Source organism: Halictus rubicundus, chromosome 10 (assembly GCF_050948215.1).
Source record: "Halictus rubicundus isolate RS-2024b chromosome 10, iyHalRubi1_principal, whole genome shotgun sequence".
Taxonomy (NCBI): domain Eukaryota; kingdom Metazoa; phylum Arthropoda; class Insecta; order Hymenoptera; family Halictidae; genus Halictus; species Halictus rubicundus.
Window position 1 is genome coordinate 5,785,198 of NC_135158.1, and position 16,191 is coordinate 5,801,388.

The window sequence follows — 16,191 nt, forward strand, 5'->3', positions numbered from 1 at the left end:
ATATGTGTCTAAAACTAAAATGCATAAATGATAAACGGAATACAAACGAAATATTAAAAATTCGAAAATTAAGGTTTCACGGGCTCGATCGGTAAAGGCGCGAGGTGTCGAGTGTTGCGTTTGTACGTGCCGTGAGTTGTGCGTACAGTTACCGCGCGTATTATGTCATCCTTGCCTGGATGAACCTCGATGACCCTTCCGATGTTCCATTGGAGTGGTGGCAAGTTGTCGTCCTTTAACACGACAATCGTCCCTTCCTTGATGTCATGTGAACCCTTTGTCCATTTTGCTCGTACGTTTAGGTGGTTGATATATTCCTTGTACCACCGGCTCCAAAAGTCCTGTTTTACCCTTTGAATATGTTGCCAGGTGGAAAGCCGATTGGTAGCTGTCTTGGTAAAATCGACTTCTGGTATGCTCGTCATTACGCCACCAATTAAAAAATGACCGGGAGTCAGGGCGGATAGGTCGTTAGGGTCTGAAGAAAGGGGTGTCAAAGGACGTGAATTTAGGATTGCCTCGATTTCGGTAGTAAAAGTCGCAAATTGTTCATACGTAAACCGTTCGTCGCCGACAACGCGACGTAGGTGGTGTTTGAATGACTTTACCACTGCCTCCCACAATCCCCCGAAATGGGGAGACAGCGGAGGTGTGAAGTGCCACGTAATCTCTTTTTCTAAGATATATTGACGGATTTCTTCATTTTCGCTTAAGGTCCGAAGCAAATCCGTCATCTCATTTTTCGCACCGACAAAATTTGTTCCGTTATCGGAATAAATGTTCCGACAAATGCCGCGTCGCGCAATAAAACGTTTTAATGCGGCTAAAAAGGCTTCCGAGCTCATGTCGCTGACGACTTCCAAATGTACGGCTTTTGTCGCGAAGCAGACAAACACAGTAACGTAAATCTTAATACGGTTACGGTTGCGGTATCGTCGTTCCTTTATATAAAAAGGACCGCAACAATCGACTCCGACATTCGTAAATGGTCGGGATCGCGAAACTCTAGCGGCCGGTAGATTCCCCATGACATAATTAGTCATCGGAGGATTACATCGAAAACATTTTATACATTGGCGGATAATTTTTCGCGTTATGTTTTTCCCATCGATGGGCCAATACAATTGTCGAACGTGGTAAAGAGTAGCTGTCAAACCCGAATGATAACCTTGTACATGAGATTCGCGAATAATGAGATCGGTAATATGATTATTTTTCGGAAGAAGAATCGGATGCATTTGATTAAACGGTAAATTCGAATTTTGTAAACGACCTCCAACACGTAAAATGCCCCTTTCGTCGACAAATGGGGATAACGGTAGCAACTTGCTTTTTGAATTTAATTGCGAACTCGTTTTTAAATCCTGCAATTCTTGAGCAAATGATTGCTGCTGAGTTAGCGAGATAATTTTTTCTTTCGCGCGTTGCAGTTCTTCGACAGAAAGATGTCCGGTGATTCGGGGTCTTGATATGAAACGTAGACAATAAGCGATGACTCTGGTTAATCGGCGGATACACGAATATTTACTTAAAATTTCCAAAGGTTGTACGGTGGTGGAGATTAAACACGTAAGTTTTCGTACTTCCGGTAAAACTTCTGGAATTTCGAAATGCGAAATTGGCCAAAATGTTTCGTCTAATTTCAGCCACGGTGGCCCATAACGCCAGAGACTGTTTGCCATGAAATTTTTAACGTTAGAACCGCGTGAGAGTAAATCGGCAGGATTATCGATCGATCGAATATGTCGCCATGTCTTAATATCTGTCGTTTCTTGAATATTGGTAACCCGGTTCGCGACAAAGGTTTTTAATGTATTCGGAGACCGTTGTAACCAATGAAGAACAATTGTAGAATCCGTCCACAATACGGTAGAGTGGATTTCCCTTCGGATTATTTGTTTAACATTGGTATACAGTTCGGCAAGCAATTTAGCTCCACATAACTCTAATCGCGCTAAACTAATGGTTTTTAGCGGAGCTATGCGGGATTTGGCACAAATCAAATGAACTGCGATATTTCCAGACATGGATATAGTGCGTAGATAGATATTGGCTCCGTATGCGCGCTCACTAGCGTCACAAAAGCCATGCATTTCAATTCGTTTAACTTCGTGTTGCGAAATATGCCGTGTAAAAGTGAAATCTTTTAACAGCCTTAACTGCGCTTGATAATTCGACCACTCGGTTTGGATATCTGCAGGTAAGGATTCGTCCCAATCTAGTCGCAGTTGCCATAAACGTTGCATAAGTATTTTCGCGCTTACTGTTACAGGTCCAAGGAGACCTAATGGGTCAAATATTTTGGCAATAGACGAAAGGATTATGCGTTTAGTATGCGTTTGCCTGTTGTCAATAGATACGGTATATCTAATTGAATCGTCACGTGGATTCCAGATCACGCCGAGGGTCTTGACGGATTCATCGCCGAAATACTTCGGATGAATCTGATCTTCCGATAGTTCTGATAATAAATTTGGGTCATTCGATACCCACTGTCGAATGTTAAGTTCCCCTTTCTTCAACAAATTAATAATATCGTTACGTAATTTACGGGCTTCGCGGAATGTTGCAGCACCGGTCAAAAGATCATCAACGTAAATGTCCCTTTTAATGACCTCGGATGCTGCGGGATAATTGTCCGATTCGTCGTTCGCTAATTGGTGTAAACACCGTATTGCCAAGTATGGGGCTGAAGCTACACCGAAAGTGACTGTATTGAGCTCGTATGTAGAAATTTCGTTTTTGTCGTTCCGCCAAAGAATCCGTTGATACGGACGATCTTCGGGACGCACGAGAAATTGCCGATACATCTTCTCAATATCCCCGGTTAGCACGTATGCATGACTTCGAAATCGCAATAATAAAGAGAAGAGATCGTCCTGAATCGTCGGACCAACTTCGAGTGCATCATTTAACGATATACCGGTATCCGATTTAGCCGACGCATCGAACACAACTCGACATTTCGTCGTCGAGCTGGTGGGTTTGATGACGGCGTGATGCGGTAAGTAGAAACCGAAAGAATTGTCGGGTGAGTCTATCTGTGTCATATGACCTAACGTGATGTACTCATTTATAATCGCGGTATATTCCGTCTTTAGATCGGGATTTCGAGCGAATCTGCGTTCTAAAGACATAAATCGGTTTAATGCTTGTGTTCGGGATTCGCCGATGTCTCGCTTCTTCTCGTTGAACGGAAGCGCGACAACGTATCTCCCGGATTGTTCGCGTGCAACGGTACGGATAAAATGGGATTCCACTTCATTTTCAATTGCCGACAAGTGATATTGTTGTGGTCCCTCTTCGATTTCCCAGAATTGTCTAAGATCGAAATTAACGGTATTGAGGAATGTTCGCGTTTTTCCGATAGAAACAGTAGGTGCGCTCCCCCCGATGACCCATCCGAATTGGGTTTTGTGCAAAATCAAATCTGGTTTTCCCTTCGATTGAATCTGCAGTTGACCGATACTGAAACTAGATAATGTTGGTCCTGTTCCAATCAACATATCTACAGGGGAAGGCTTGTGAAAATGAGGATCCGCAAGAATAATATTCGAAGGAATTCGTAATTTACTGCGATTTATTTGGTGGTCTGGTAAGTGTCCTGCGATACGCGGTATGATAAAAAAATCGAGAGTGCGAGAAAATTTATTTAATCGAGACATAATCTTGACCTTTACAATCCGACTCGTAACCGTTTGAAGTTCATTCAACACATCGATATTCACCATTTGCATGTTAGTAGGTAGATTTAATTTTGCTGCAAATTCTTCGGTTATTAGGTTCGCGTTAGAGCACGTATCTAATAAAGTGCGACATTCGATAGGTTGTTCTTGGTTGTCAAATGCACGTACGATTGCAGTCGTTAACAACCCGTGAGTAGCTCCGTCTGTTATTAAAGTTTGATGATTTTCGAATTTGGTCGGAATATCGATGTGGTTAGTCTGGCGTCATTCTTGATTGTTTAATTGCGGATCCGAACGAGATTTGATTTTTTCCAAAGGTGCGTGCGCGGTTTTATGCAGTCGTGAATTGTGTTTTAATTTGCAAAATTGGCATGTCCCCAACCTGCATTTATCCACCGAATGACCGGGCAACAGACAGTTCAAACATAATTTCGCATTTTTCACGGCTTCGATACGCTTTTCTATATTCATGTCTAGAAAATGAGGACATTGATACGTACGGTGCCCTTCGTTTTTGCAAAAAGAACAGGGCCATACTCGCGCCTGAGTTGCAAAGGCGGTCCGGCGTTGAAATTTCGGTGACGGAGGAGGTGAATTTCGCGATCGCGTTTGTCGAATGTACTGATTTTCACGTTTGTAGCTCGTAGGGCGAGACGACGTATATACGGGCGGTTTATTCATACATGCAATCGATGCATAATCCTGCGATTGGTGGGAAGCATTATGTAAGTGTTTGAATATGTCGTTTACTTTCGGAACTTCTGTGTCTATTAACGTATGCTCCCACGTCTTTCGCGTTTCGTCTCCCATCCGAGAAATGACAATGCTAGTTAAGAGATCATTAGCTATGTCTTCCCATGTTCTGCCTAAAGCTTCTAACGATCGAATATGAAGTTGCATATGCCGAACTAATTCTCGAATCGCGTCAGAAGAGTCATTTTTCATGAACGGGGTTTCCCGTAATAACGTCGCATGTCGCAGAACTAATACGCGTTTATTGTTGTATATTTCTGTTAAGTGGTTCCATACCACGTCGTAATTTTCTTCGCTTATTGTGAACGCTTCTATCGATTCTTTGGCTTCCCCGGTTAACGACAAAGTGAGATACGTTAATTTTTGTATCTTTCTCAGACTTGTGTCTGAATCGATCATCGATAAAAATGCATCGCGGAACGTTACCCATTTCTCTATTCTTCCGTCAAATTTTGGCAAATTGATGTTTGGTAGGTTTACAGAAATTTTATTCGCGGTTATTTTATGTTCGGATAAACTAACATTTTTATCATCATTCGGTTTGATTGACAGCGAATCTTGGAGCTCGAGAGCTGCCGCAAGAACTTCGTCATACGCATTCGTTATTTCCTCACGTTCTGATTCTATGGCATCATAATCCTCGGTTAACATACCCAGTTCGTCTTGGTTGTCGTTAAATTTTAGAAAAAGAGATCGGATTCGATTTATGCGTTCTTGTAATTTAATAAGTTCTCTTTTTGATTCTGTGAATGACTCGACAAATTTACCTAATGAGGTGATTTGAGCTTTAAAATAACTTCGATTCTGTTTAATCGAACGAACTTGTTTTTCAATCGCTTTGTCGGCTTTCTCGATATGTGCCATTTTTACCACGAAATTCGAGACAGGGAAACGAAAGGATAAATGGGAAATTTAATTGGCGCGAAAATTAAACGAGCCTACCTTCGCCGGTGCCGTCGTCCACGGAGTTGTCCCTGGTCACGATAATGCAGGAACGTCTCTGGAGTTTCGGAGGTTGACTGCTGACGTCGTCGTCCACGGAGTTGTCCCTGGTCACGCTAGCGCAGGAACGTCTCTGGAGCTTCGGAGGTTGACTGCTGATGCTGTCGTCCACGGAGTTGTCTCTGGTCACGGTATTGCCAAAGATGTTGAACTTCACAAAGTTCGTATGCGAATATGTTCATTGACCGACACTTTATTCACTCCAATTACGCCACTGGATCCGGTTCGAAGGACCATGTGTTGGGTTCTCGAAAAGAACTCTATCTTCGTATTTAATCGCGGAAATAAATATATCTTTATTCAATTAAATACAAGCTGTTGCCGGCGGAGTTTATCTTTGGGCAACTAATTCCAGTAGTCGAATGGACGATGTTGTGTTTACAAGTGTCGGTTGAAATTGAAATAGCCTTGTCTCCGACACGAGACGTGCTGTTCGCGAGAACGTTAACAATTTCTTGAAAGACGTTGTAAGTGTCTAGTCAAGCCGTAATATCGATATAGTCTCGGAGAGATCTAAGGACTATCTGCTGCCCCGAGGTCCGCTGTTCTTTTTCGTCACCTCGGTGGTGACGCTATTTTGTGGCCATGGGCCCGTTTTCGGGGGAAGAACCATCCCTATTCGTTAATTTGACTTGAGGGCGGAGGATCTTCTGGAACGGCCCTCACCGGTGGAGGAGGAAGTCCCACCTCAAGTCAAATAAGGAAGAGTTCCCAAATTGCGCGATTTATGGGACCCCGGAGCAGCGCGACGAAGGCCTAAGTGGCCCACGTAAGCCGTGCTAGCCAAGTGGCTAGCAGCTAATTTATTGCCCCCTTGGCCGAGGCCCGGTGACGAAGACCAAGGGCTGGAAAAACGTGCGTTTACTGTCTCTGGTTTTCGTCCGTTTGACGAAAACCAGAGACACGGTTATTAGGGTTGTAGCGAAACCCGAGCGTACCTCGCGTCGTGCGGAAGAGGATTTACGACCCCTTGGCCGCCGCGTGTAGTGGGCCATAAGGCCCGCTGTGTCCGAATCCGGAACCCTCAAGTACCTCGCGGACGGTACACGGTGTGAGGGTCGCACGGATTGACTTATGGCCACTTTTCCAATGCCATCAGCTCGAATCCTCAAGCGCCTCGCATGCGGCAACTCAAGGATTAGCATTCTTCGTGATTAGTCGAAGGACGGACAAAAATCGGAAAAGGGCCTTCAACGACATCTGGAGAACGTGAAATTACGCCGTAAAAATAAAACTACGGTATTCTACGGGGGCCGCGGCATGCATCCTCTCGGAACCGTACATGTTGCATACGTCCGACTTTGAGCAGTAAATTTTCACATAACGCACAACTTTAAGTATCAGGATTTTATATCTCAAAGTGATCTATAATAAGTCTGTAGACTGTAAAAGTGTTTCTTGATCGAAAAAACGGTTCATAAAATTTTGCATTCGAAAATAGTGTTTGCGAACGAAGTGGACACGCGGCTTAATGCTGACAGACTGTCGCCAGCTTTCAATTGTCAGTGCTAGCAGAGAATTTCACGGCGCCGAAGATGATTCGTTCGATAGCGGATTCGTCGGGAACAGATCGACGCACCTTCGGAAATAAAGAACCAAGGTCCGCGGCCGCGACAGATAAGATCTGCGAAAAATTCCAGCCGCTCCGGGCCAGGATCCACGGTATGATGTTCCTGCCGCCTTTTTGATGTCAAACGAGCAGCCCGACGATGATCCCGCGAACGACACAGGTTAGGGGTACACGCCGGCTCCCTCCCCCGAACATCGTTGCATAAATCTTATTTTGACTCGCGATTAATAACGTTCCCCTAATTCCACAAAAATTGGCTACATCGCTATTCCCTTTTTCTTTTCGTTAATTCTCTCGTGGTATCAGTTGTCATCTGCCTCAATCTCTGGGATTTCTTCCACGTCAAAATTTCTCACTCTTTCGGCAGAAGAATTTTTGTTAACACCAAACCTACCGATTCTTGTTTCACAATTATTGAAATTGTAACGTTGTCATTTTTATGAAGCAATACATACTAATCGGTTTCACTGCTCGGTAGGTTTAATGTTAAAATTGTCGGTTCGTTCCCTAATAGACCAGCCGGTGGACAAGCCCGGCGTCTCATCGGAAAATGTCAGCGGCACATCAATTCATAATGTAATACTGGAAGAGAAACCGTCGAAAACGAAGAAGCAAGAGGGCAGGAGGTGTTCTGGAAGGAATTTGGTCGATTCAAAGATTAATGATTATGGTACGTCCCCTCTCCCGATGTCGATTTATCTGATTTCAGCACCGGAACTACCAGACCCGTCCAAATGACGTAGATCCTTTATTTTACAATCATCGAGGCTGTAAAGAATTTGTCAAAATTGTGGACTCTCGCTGGATATGAAACGTTCGAGGTCTCCAATTAAAGGCTAACGATTTAGATTTTAATCTCTTGAGCACTGTACGCCATTATAGTGGCGTGTCCGTGGAGACCATCGAACGCCACAGTGGGCAATTTGGACGAAATCGGATTCAAAATCAAGGAACTTTCGATACGAATGAGGTAGAGCGATGAAATCTTTTTTAAATTAAAGCTGAAACTTTGTAGAATATGGGAAAAATAGGGAGATTATTACCATCCAATCATTTCAACGAAAAAATGACTTCATTAGTTTTTGTCACAAAAATCTATTTTTTGCAAAATCCTGAGGTCGTAGACAAATTTTGAGACCAGATTTGAAATCAGCGTGAAAAAATCTATGGGAAATGATGCATAGCATGTTAAGAAAAAATTTTTTCCGCGCGTGGTATTGGAAAAACTAAAATTTTCTCGAATTTGTGCGCGTTTAACGAATTTTCTCGAGGTTGAAAAACGTTCGTACCACAATCTCTCTATTTTTCCCATATTCTACAAAGTTGCAGCTTTCATTTAAAAAAGATTTCATCGCTCTACCTCATTCCTATCGAAAGTTCCTTGATTTTGAATCCGATTTTGTCCAAATTGCCCACTGTGAAAATGCGAAATTGCGAAATCTCGACTGATAGCTCAGATGAAAAACGTGTCGATTTCAAAGGGTTCCTTCGACGCAATTTTAAGATAAACCGGAATATTTTTCAAAGGGAATATCAAGACAGTATGCTTTTATCAATTAGAATCTCGTATCTCCGGCGACATATGCAGAATCTGCCACATGGGCAGCTTTCCCAGAGCCGAAAACAGCAGAGCAACACGAAGAAGACAGAACCAAGGTGTCGGCGGGGCCGACAGTCAGACGTCCACCGCGTCGTACTGCGCGTACCTCGGCCCTTTGATCTCCGCTTGCAAGTGAGCCTTATCAATATTTATCGGGATCTATCGCGATCCCGATTCGATTCGATTCCAACGCAATCGCGAGATCTGGGTTGCGTTTGGATTAAGACTCCTTGTCCGATTGGTCGCTGCCAGGAGAGGATGCTTGACTCCTTTCCAACGATTGATGCTCGTGATGCACGGTTCTTCTGCTACGTGCGTTTCGCTCGAAACGATTAGGGAGGGAGCGAATTGTGTGTATGACCGATTCTTGAAACGGTCCCTCCAAATCGTTCAGCGAAATCGTTCTTTCAATCTGTTGCTCTGATTTTGATACGCGACTTGATCGTGGCTGTACATTTATATCTATGAAATTAAATTTAATATGCTTTCCTGGACAACACATGACGCTTTTAACCATCACTTGAAGTCAGATTCTGTTCTTGATTCTAGTGTTGCGTTATTTCCAGTTCTTTACCATTATTGAGAAATGAATTTTGTGGCTTGAAAATGCAACTTTTATTTTGCCTAAAAATTCGCGGTCTAGTTCGATTAGCGTGGATCGATACCGTTGAATTCGTGAAAATTCCAGCGGCGAGCAATACGAATTCCGACGTGTCAATTAATTGAAGTTAGGTTGACAGAAGTAGGGCCAACGAGCCAAATAGATATAGATTGTGATTGAAATCGACAGGTGTCGAGGAACAGTGGCTCTTGTGCACGCGGTGTGCCTAGAAAGATGGCTGACGGAATCGGGTCACACGAGGTGCGAGCTTTGCGGATACAAATACGTGACCAAGAGGGTACCACGTCACAACATCTTCCGCAGTATCGCAATATGGTTCAACACCGTAATCGTTACTCGCCAAGTAAGAGCCTTATCACTCACTGCCAACTGAAATCGACCACAATTAACCCCCTGCCATCTCTCCTTTCCCCTCGGCCGGCGCGGAAATCATCTGTGATTCGAAATTATTCATTTCTCATTCTGTTCGATAATTATTCATCGTTATGAATACAGTCATTACTCGTTCCATTCTGTAATTATGCAGTCGTTCCTCATTCTACCGATAATTATGCAGTCGTTACTCACTCTACCTCCGCGATAATTATTCGGTAGCGTTGCCCGTTCTATTTCGTCGGTAATTACTCAATCGTTGCTCATTCCATCTGAAATTGATATTTAAATGAATCTCTGCGGTGTACGCTACACATTTTCTGAAATAGACTTTTCCACGAGTGACGCACAAATTACTTTGGCAAAGCTTTTAGTACTCGACAATGGCGCTAAGAGCTCTACTAATTCCGTTTCAATTGAAAATTGCTCACTCGTTTCTTATTCTGTTCGTTCAACTCGAATGAAATATGTAAATAAGGGAATTGTGTAAAAATGTTGGGTTTTGGTTGATGTTACTGTCGCAAGAAGGAGGACATTTTTTTTATGCAATTGTTTTTAGATGCTATTGGACATCCTCTATTTAGTGGTCACTACGCCACTGGCTATATTCTCCTGCTACATTTGCGCGCTGGCCCTAAACATGTTGCTGAAGAATGGCATCTTCGAGGTGCCCTGGATGATCATCACCATGCTTCCAACCTGTCTCCTTACTTTAATAGCATACTGGGGATGGATCATAACTTTGGGCAGGTATACCAATCGTTCAACAACTATCTCCCTTTTGTCAAAACTTTCTTTCGTTCGATTTCAAAGAAACAAGTTTGATTGTAAATCTTTTAACAAGTACGATTGAATCTTACAGCGAACAAGTTTAACAAGTCCCAGCAGTGTCATTCTCTTTTAAACAAACCAAAATGTCTCGTTTGAAAAATATTAGAAATGATTAGAGCACTAAAATACTGAAAACGTTTAAACGAGAATTTATTCTAGAAGCGATAATTACGAAATGATGATCGTAGATTGCACGGGCGTCGATGGCGTCGCTACTGGCGCAACAACTTCGTGATTAGGCTAGTGCCGAACAACATTGCGGCCTCGGAACCGGAAATGAGTTCTCCGGAGTTGATGGAGGAGTCTTCCATCTTCAGGAGCAGCGAAACCGAAGAAACAACGGAGATCGTCGACGCATCAAACGATTCGAACTGACAGATTCTTCTGGGCTCGATACCGTCGCGGTGGATTTAATTGCTCGTAATTGGATTTCATTAAAATGCGGCTTTAATCGAAGAAGATTAACGACCATCGTGGATAATTAATCGCGGCGCAGATCATAAATTCACTCGCCGCTTCCGGATGTCGATCGTTTCACGTAATAAATCGAAATTAGCTCGTAAAACATAGAACGTTGTAACTTCTCCGTTGCTTTTACCGCCCCGAATGATCGATAACGATTACATCGAGTATTGGTCGGCGGACGTTGAATGAAATTCGTTTGGACAGTCATCGAGCACGGTGTTGATTAATATTGATTTAATAAAAGAAAAAAAAAAAAAAGAAAAAAACAAAATCTCCGTGAACCAGTTTCGTCCGATTAATTAATCACTGTTTCACAATTTATATTTACGCGCGATAGTTTGTTACAATTTGTACGATGTTAGTCTGTGATAAATTGTTGCACGTGTTTCTTCGACGCAGCTGTTTCATGACTTCCATTTTTGTGGAAACATAGCGAATCTGTGGAAAGTAGAGACGAGGTTTTTTGATACTCGTTTCATCGACGCGTCGTCAGTTAGGGTTCTGAAAAAAAAAAAGATTCAGGCGAGAAGCGGTTGTAATGAAGATCCGTGTAAGCGCAGAACGGAAGACAGAGCTTCGGATAAAAGAAAAACGAATCAACCGGGTAAACCTGCTCCCAGAAGTTGTTCCCAACGAAAGATCCTGTTAAATTTCACTTTCGATCGATCGAAAGTTATCGCCGATGATGTGACATTGTCTGCTGGTCCACGGAAAAAAATCGAATCTCATCCTGGCGTGAATGGATCAAGATATGTCCATAATATCATTAAGAGACTCAAATTTCTCTAACATTAAAATTAGAAAGTGTTTAAATTCGAAAACACTCAGCTTTTAAATTTTTAAGCACTCAGCTTCTAAACTTCTAGCTGCCAAATTTCTAAATTTCTAAATTTTAGGCTTCCAAATTTTGAGCCCATGCTCTCTGCTTCCAAATTTCTAGCTTCCAAGCTTTCAGTTTCCAAATTTTTGGCCCCTAGCTTTCACCTTCCAAATTTTTTGGCTCTCAAGCTTCCAGCTTCCAACTTTGTAGCTTCCAAATTTTCAAGCACTCAGCTTCTAAACTTCTAGCTGCCAAATTTCTAAATTTTAGGCTTCCAAATTTTTAGCCTACGCTCTCTGCTTCCAAATTTCTAGCTTCCAACTTTGTAGCTCCAAAAACACTCAGCTTCCAAATTTTCAAGCACTCAGCTTCTAAACTTCTAGCTGCCAAATTTCTAAATTTCTAAATTTTAGGCTTCCAAATTTTGAGCCCATGCTCTCTGCTTCCAAATTTCTAGCTTCCAAGCTTTCAGCTTCCAAATTTTTGGCCCCTAGCTTTCAGCTTCCAAATTTTTTGGCTCTCAAGCTTCCAGCTTCCAACTTTGTAGCTCCCAAAAACACTCAGCTTCCAAATTTTCAAGCACTCAGCTTCTAAACTTCTAGCTGCCAAATTTCTAAATTTTAGGCTTCCAAATTTTTAGCCTACGCTCTCTGCTTCCAAATTTCTAGCTTCCAACTTTGTAGCTCCAAAAACACTCAGCTTCCAAATTTTCAAGCACTCAGCTTCTAAACTTCTAGCTGCCAAATTTCTAAATTTCTAAATTTTAGGCTTCTAAATTTTTAGCCTACGCTCTCTGCTTCCAAATTTCTAGCTTCCAAATTTTTGGCACCTAGCTTTCAGCTTCCAAATTTGTTGGCTCCCAAAATTTCAGCTTCCAACTTTGTAGCTCCAAAAATACTCAGCTTCCGAATTTGTAAGTTCCCAAGCTTCCAGCTTCCAACTTTGCAGCTCCAAAAATACTCAACTTCCAAATTTGTAAGTTCCAAGCACTCAGCTTCTAAATGTCGAGCTTCCTGAAAATATTCTCGAAATATTCACGAAATCTAATCTTTGAAATATTCTCAGAATAAATGTCTTGGTTGGGAGTTGAGACAACTTCGCGTGTAAATTCCAACGCCCGTTCAATTCCGACCTGTCTCCACAAACATACGGTCACTTCGTTTCTATTTTTCATTTGACAACCGCACGGTATAAGGCTCGCATACCTCGATCATCGTCGCGGAAGGCTCAAGTGATCCGAACAAAGTAACACGCACGAGACGCGGTGGAACGATCCTCGGATAAGATCATCGTACGATATCTCCGCGTGCAGATCTAAGATCCAGATTGCTGGTCACGGAATACATATTCAAATGCATCCGACGACTGGAGGTGGGTATCGTCGGGGTCTCGTGAATTGGGATCTCGCTCGCACGTGGGCGATGATCGTCGATCAGATCCATAGGAGGACGGGAGCTGATAAGGGTCGCGTGACGATTTGTCGATCTCCGGACGTATCTTAAGTAGTATTCTTTGATCTCGTTTGACGAGGGATTGGATCGATTGTCTCTGCTAATGAGGAAAATCGAAAAATCTGCTTCGGATGAAAACGCATTCTTTTAATGAAACCGGTTTCGCCTTATTTTGTAATCTTTTAGTGTGAGAACATCTCGCGTTTCTCTGTCTTTCTGTGCATCTTGAAAATCATATTAACACTAGGTTTAATATTTTTTTGTACGGATGCATCCGCGAGGAATTATTCAACAAAATTTATTTCTTTGGGTGTATATTTAAAGAATTGCTACAAATTTGGATAGATGCTTTCATTTTCTCAACCATTGGTTGTAGTTCCTCTGTGAATTATGAAACCAGTTTTTCAGGATACATTCTTTGAGAGACCACACTAAATAATGTTTGTAGACCATACACTCCTAACATTATGGATAGCCAGGCCAGCATTATGCAAATCTTCGTTTCCTCGTAAAAATCGAGGCGGAGGTATCATCTAATTTAATTTCATCGGTATTCGTTAATTAGCCATAAATTGAAAGCTCGCGTTTTACGGGTCTCGTTGTAAATTGAAAAATGTCCGGCTGTAAATTGCGCAAGTATTCGCAGTCTAATTACGAGCTCGTGTTTTACTGCGAGCGAAGGAAGCGTGCACGGGGAACATTTTCTTTTTCCAGCGGACAATCACGTTGACGGGGCTTGAGATACTCGCGTATAGTTGCCGGCGAGTTTCCATTAATACTTTAACAGCGCCGGAATAAGTATAAGTATGTAGGGGGGAACGGCTCGTTCATTTGTTTACGTCGACACGACGCTCTGACGGTTTAATTAAACGTCAGACGAGCCGACCGGCTTCTAATTGTCATCTCGATCTCGCTGGCTAGCACGCGATATTATTGATCGTCCGCTCGGACGGACTGATTTAACTGTTCCGGGAACAATTCAACGCGTTAGGCACACCGCAACACGTATATGAAATATCATAATGAGGGTACATTTCATTAAGACGCTGTTTGAAACAATCTAAATTTCGTTACACAGCGCAATCGCGTTAGCATTATCCTCTTACACGGTAGTTTAGAAGTGTAAATACTATGGAGAACTTATAAAAACAAATTAACAGCGAAGCAATAGTAAAGAAATAGCAGTAGTGGCAAGTTATTATTATTCTGTACATAAAATTCATTCTTCATATTTCTCCCGAGTTAGAGTCATGTCTTTGCTGGAAATATGTAGATTTCAGAGAAAGGGATTAAAACTATCAAATCAACGAGCTTCATTGGCAGTAAGACAGCAAAGTGTTGATCTAAGCCCAATCCTCGGGTCCGTGCTGTGACATAGATCGTGTAGGGCTGCTATGTTCTTGTGACCGCGTCGACCACTTAATACTGGAAGGATTAATCTTCAATATTTAATGCACGAATACTTAATTAGATATACATTAATATTAGATCAGTCTAATATTTAATCTTTAATAGGCCAGTCTGATATTCGTTATTTAATACACCAGTCGAATATTTAAGACTTAACAGGCCAATTTAATATTTAACGTTTAATAGACCAGATTAGTGTTCAGTGTTTAATGAACCAGTCTAATGCAATGATCGTATGTTAACACGGAAGGTTTTGAGTATGCATTTAATGTAGGTACGCATACATGTTTTATGGATGTTTACAGGTGGTAGAAATTTGCAAGCCGCGTTAAGCAAAACGTGCCACAATATTTCCGATAAGGCTGCGTCAGGCGCCAGACCCAGCCAACTATAAGCCATTGAAAAAATGGCTAAAAAATTCCGCCAGAGAAGAAGCACGATGCGTTTCAACACTGTTGCGTGGGATAACAGCGGGCCTGTTATCTAATATGCACGGTTTCCTGGCTGCAAATCGTTGCATTATGCAAAATGGACGTTCGACCGTCGGGAATATCTGGACAGGTTCCATTAAGCATAAACAGAAAAGAGCCTAATCCTTGTGTTGCTAATGAACGAGGATAAAAGTACGAGCTCGTTTACGTCACGAATAAATAGTTACGGTAGCCTCTAGGAAATTAAATTTAACGATCATCTGCCTGCGAAAAATACAAGGTATACAACCGGAACAACCGTTAACGAGACGTTATGTGAAAAAGGAAAAATAGTTCGCGCAACTTCGCCCGGCAGCTAATGAAGATTTCTAAATTATTCAGAAGCGAGGAATCTTGAATCTATTGGAAACTTCATTACGCTGATAAACTAGGTTGTTAGATGGTAAATTATTCTAGATATTTGATGCAATATTTCTTTTATTTATTTGTTGGATACTCTTGAAGCTCTTATTGGAGCTTCTTTCTGTATACAATTAAATTGCTGCGATAAATTGGACACATTATAATTAGACTGTGGATTTCAAAGCGCAGCAGCTCGAATGTAAAACTGCGAAGACGAGTTTAAAATTGTTAAGCGAGAAATTTTCATTTAGCTTCTGAAAAATGTACTAGAAAATTTGTACATTGTAGAAAAATATGCAGTCCAATTATAATAGAAGCGAACGACCCGTCGAGCCCGAGATTCTCTCCGCCATAGAATGAATAGCCGCCGATTTAGCACGTCGGCAGAGAATCGCTGTGAAACCGCCCTTCCTCACCAAATCCCGAAGACCAAGGACACGTTCCCTTCAATTTCCTCCGGCGATCAAGCAGACTGATGTCCACCGGCGCGATAGTTGGCCCATTTAACTCGTTCGATGGGCAATCGAGGCGCTCTTAAGCGGGCAATTAAATTCTTCGCGCCGCGCCGCCTCGGCGCAATATTTCACGGCGCGAACGTTACCAGCCTCGCGAACGCGGCGATCATTTTTCCGCCGTTTTACAATGATTTTTCCGCCTGCTATCCCGATCCACCGGACGCTGATTGAGCCGTAATCGGTTTTCCGCGGGGACGAGAAACGCGCCGTTTATCTCCCCGACGCCAATAAATCAGCCGTTTCGCGCCTGTAAAACGACCG

At 42.4% G+C, this 16,191-nt stretch overlaps 1 protein-coding gene across 1 annotated transcript; it reads left to right on the forward strand.

Annotated features, from left to right (window-relative positions):
• Positions 1-6,976: 6,976 nt before the first annotated feature.
• Positions 6,977-10,811, forward strand: LOC143358201 (E3 ubiquitin-protein ligase MARCHF2). The gene is made up of 6 exons (XM_076795159.1): positions 6,977-7,103; positions 7,526-7,681; positions 8,539-8,743; positions 9,402-9,576; positions 10,165-10,355; positions 10,625-10,811. The coding sequence occupies exons 1-6, from the start codon at positions 6,977-6,979 to the stop codon at positions 10,809-10,811; spliced, it is 1,041 nt and encodes a 346-aa protein (XP_076651274.1).
• Positions 10,812-16,191: the final 5,380 nt, after the last annotated feature.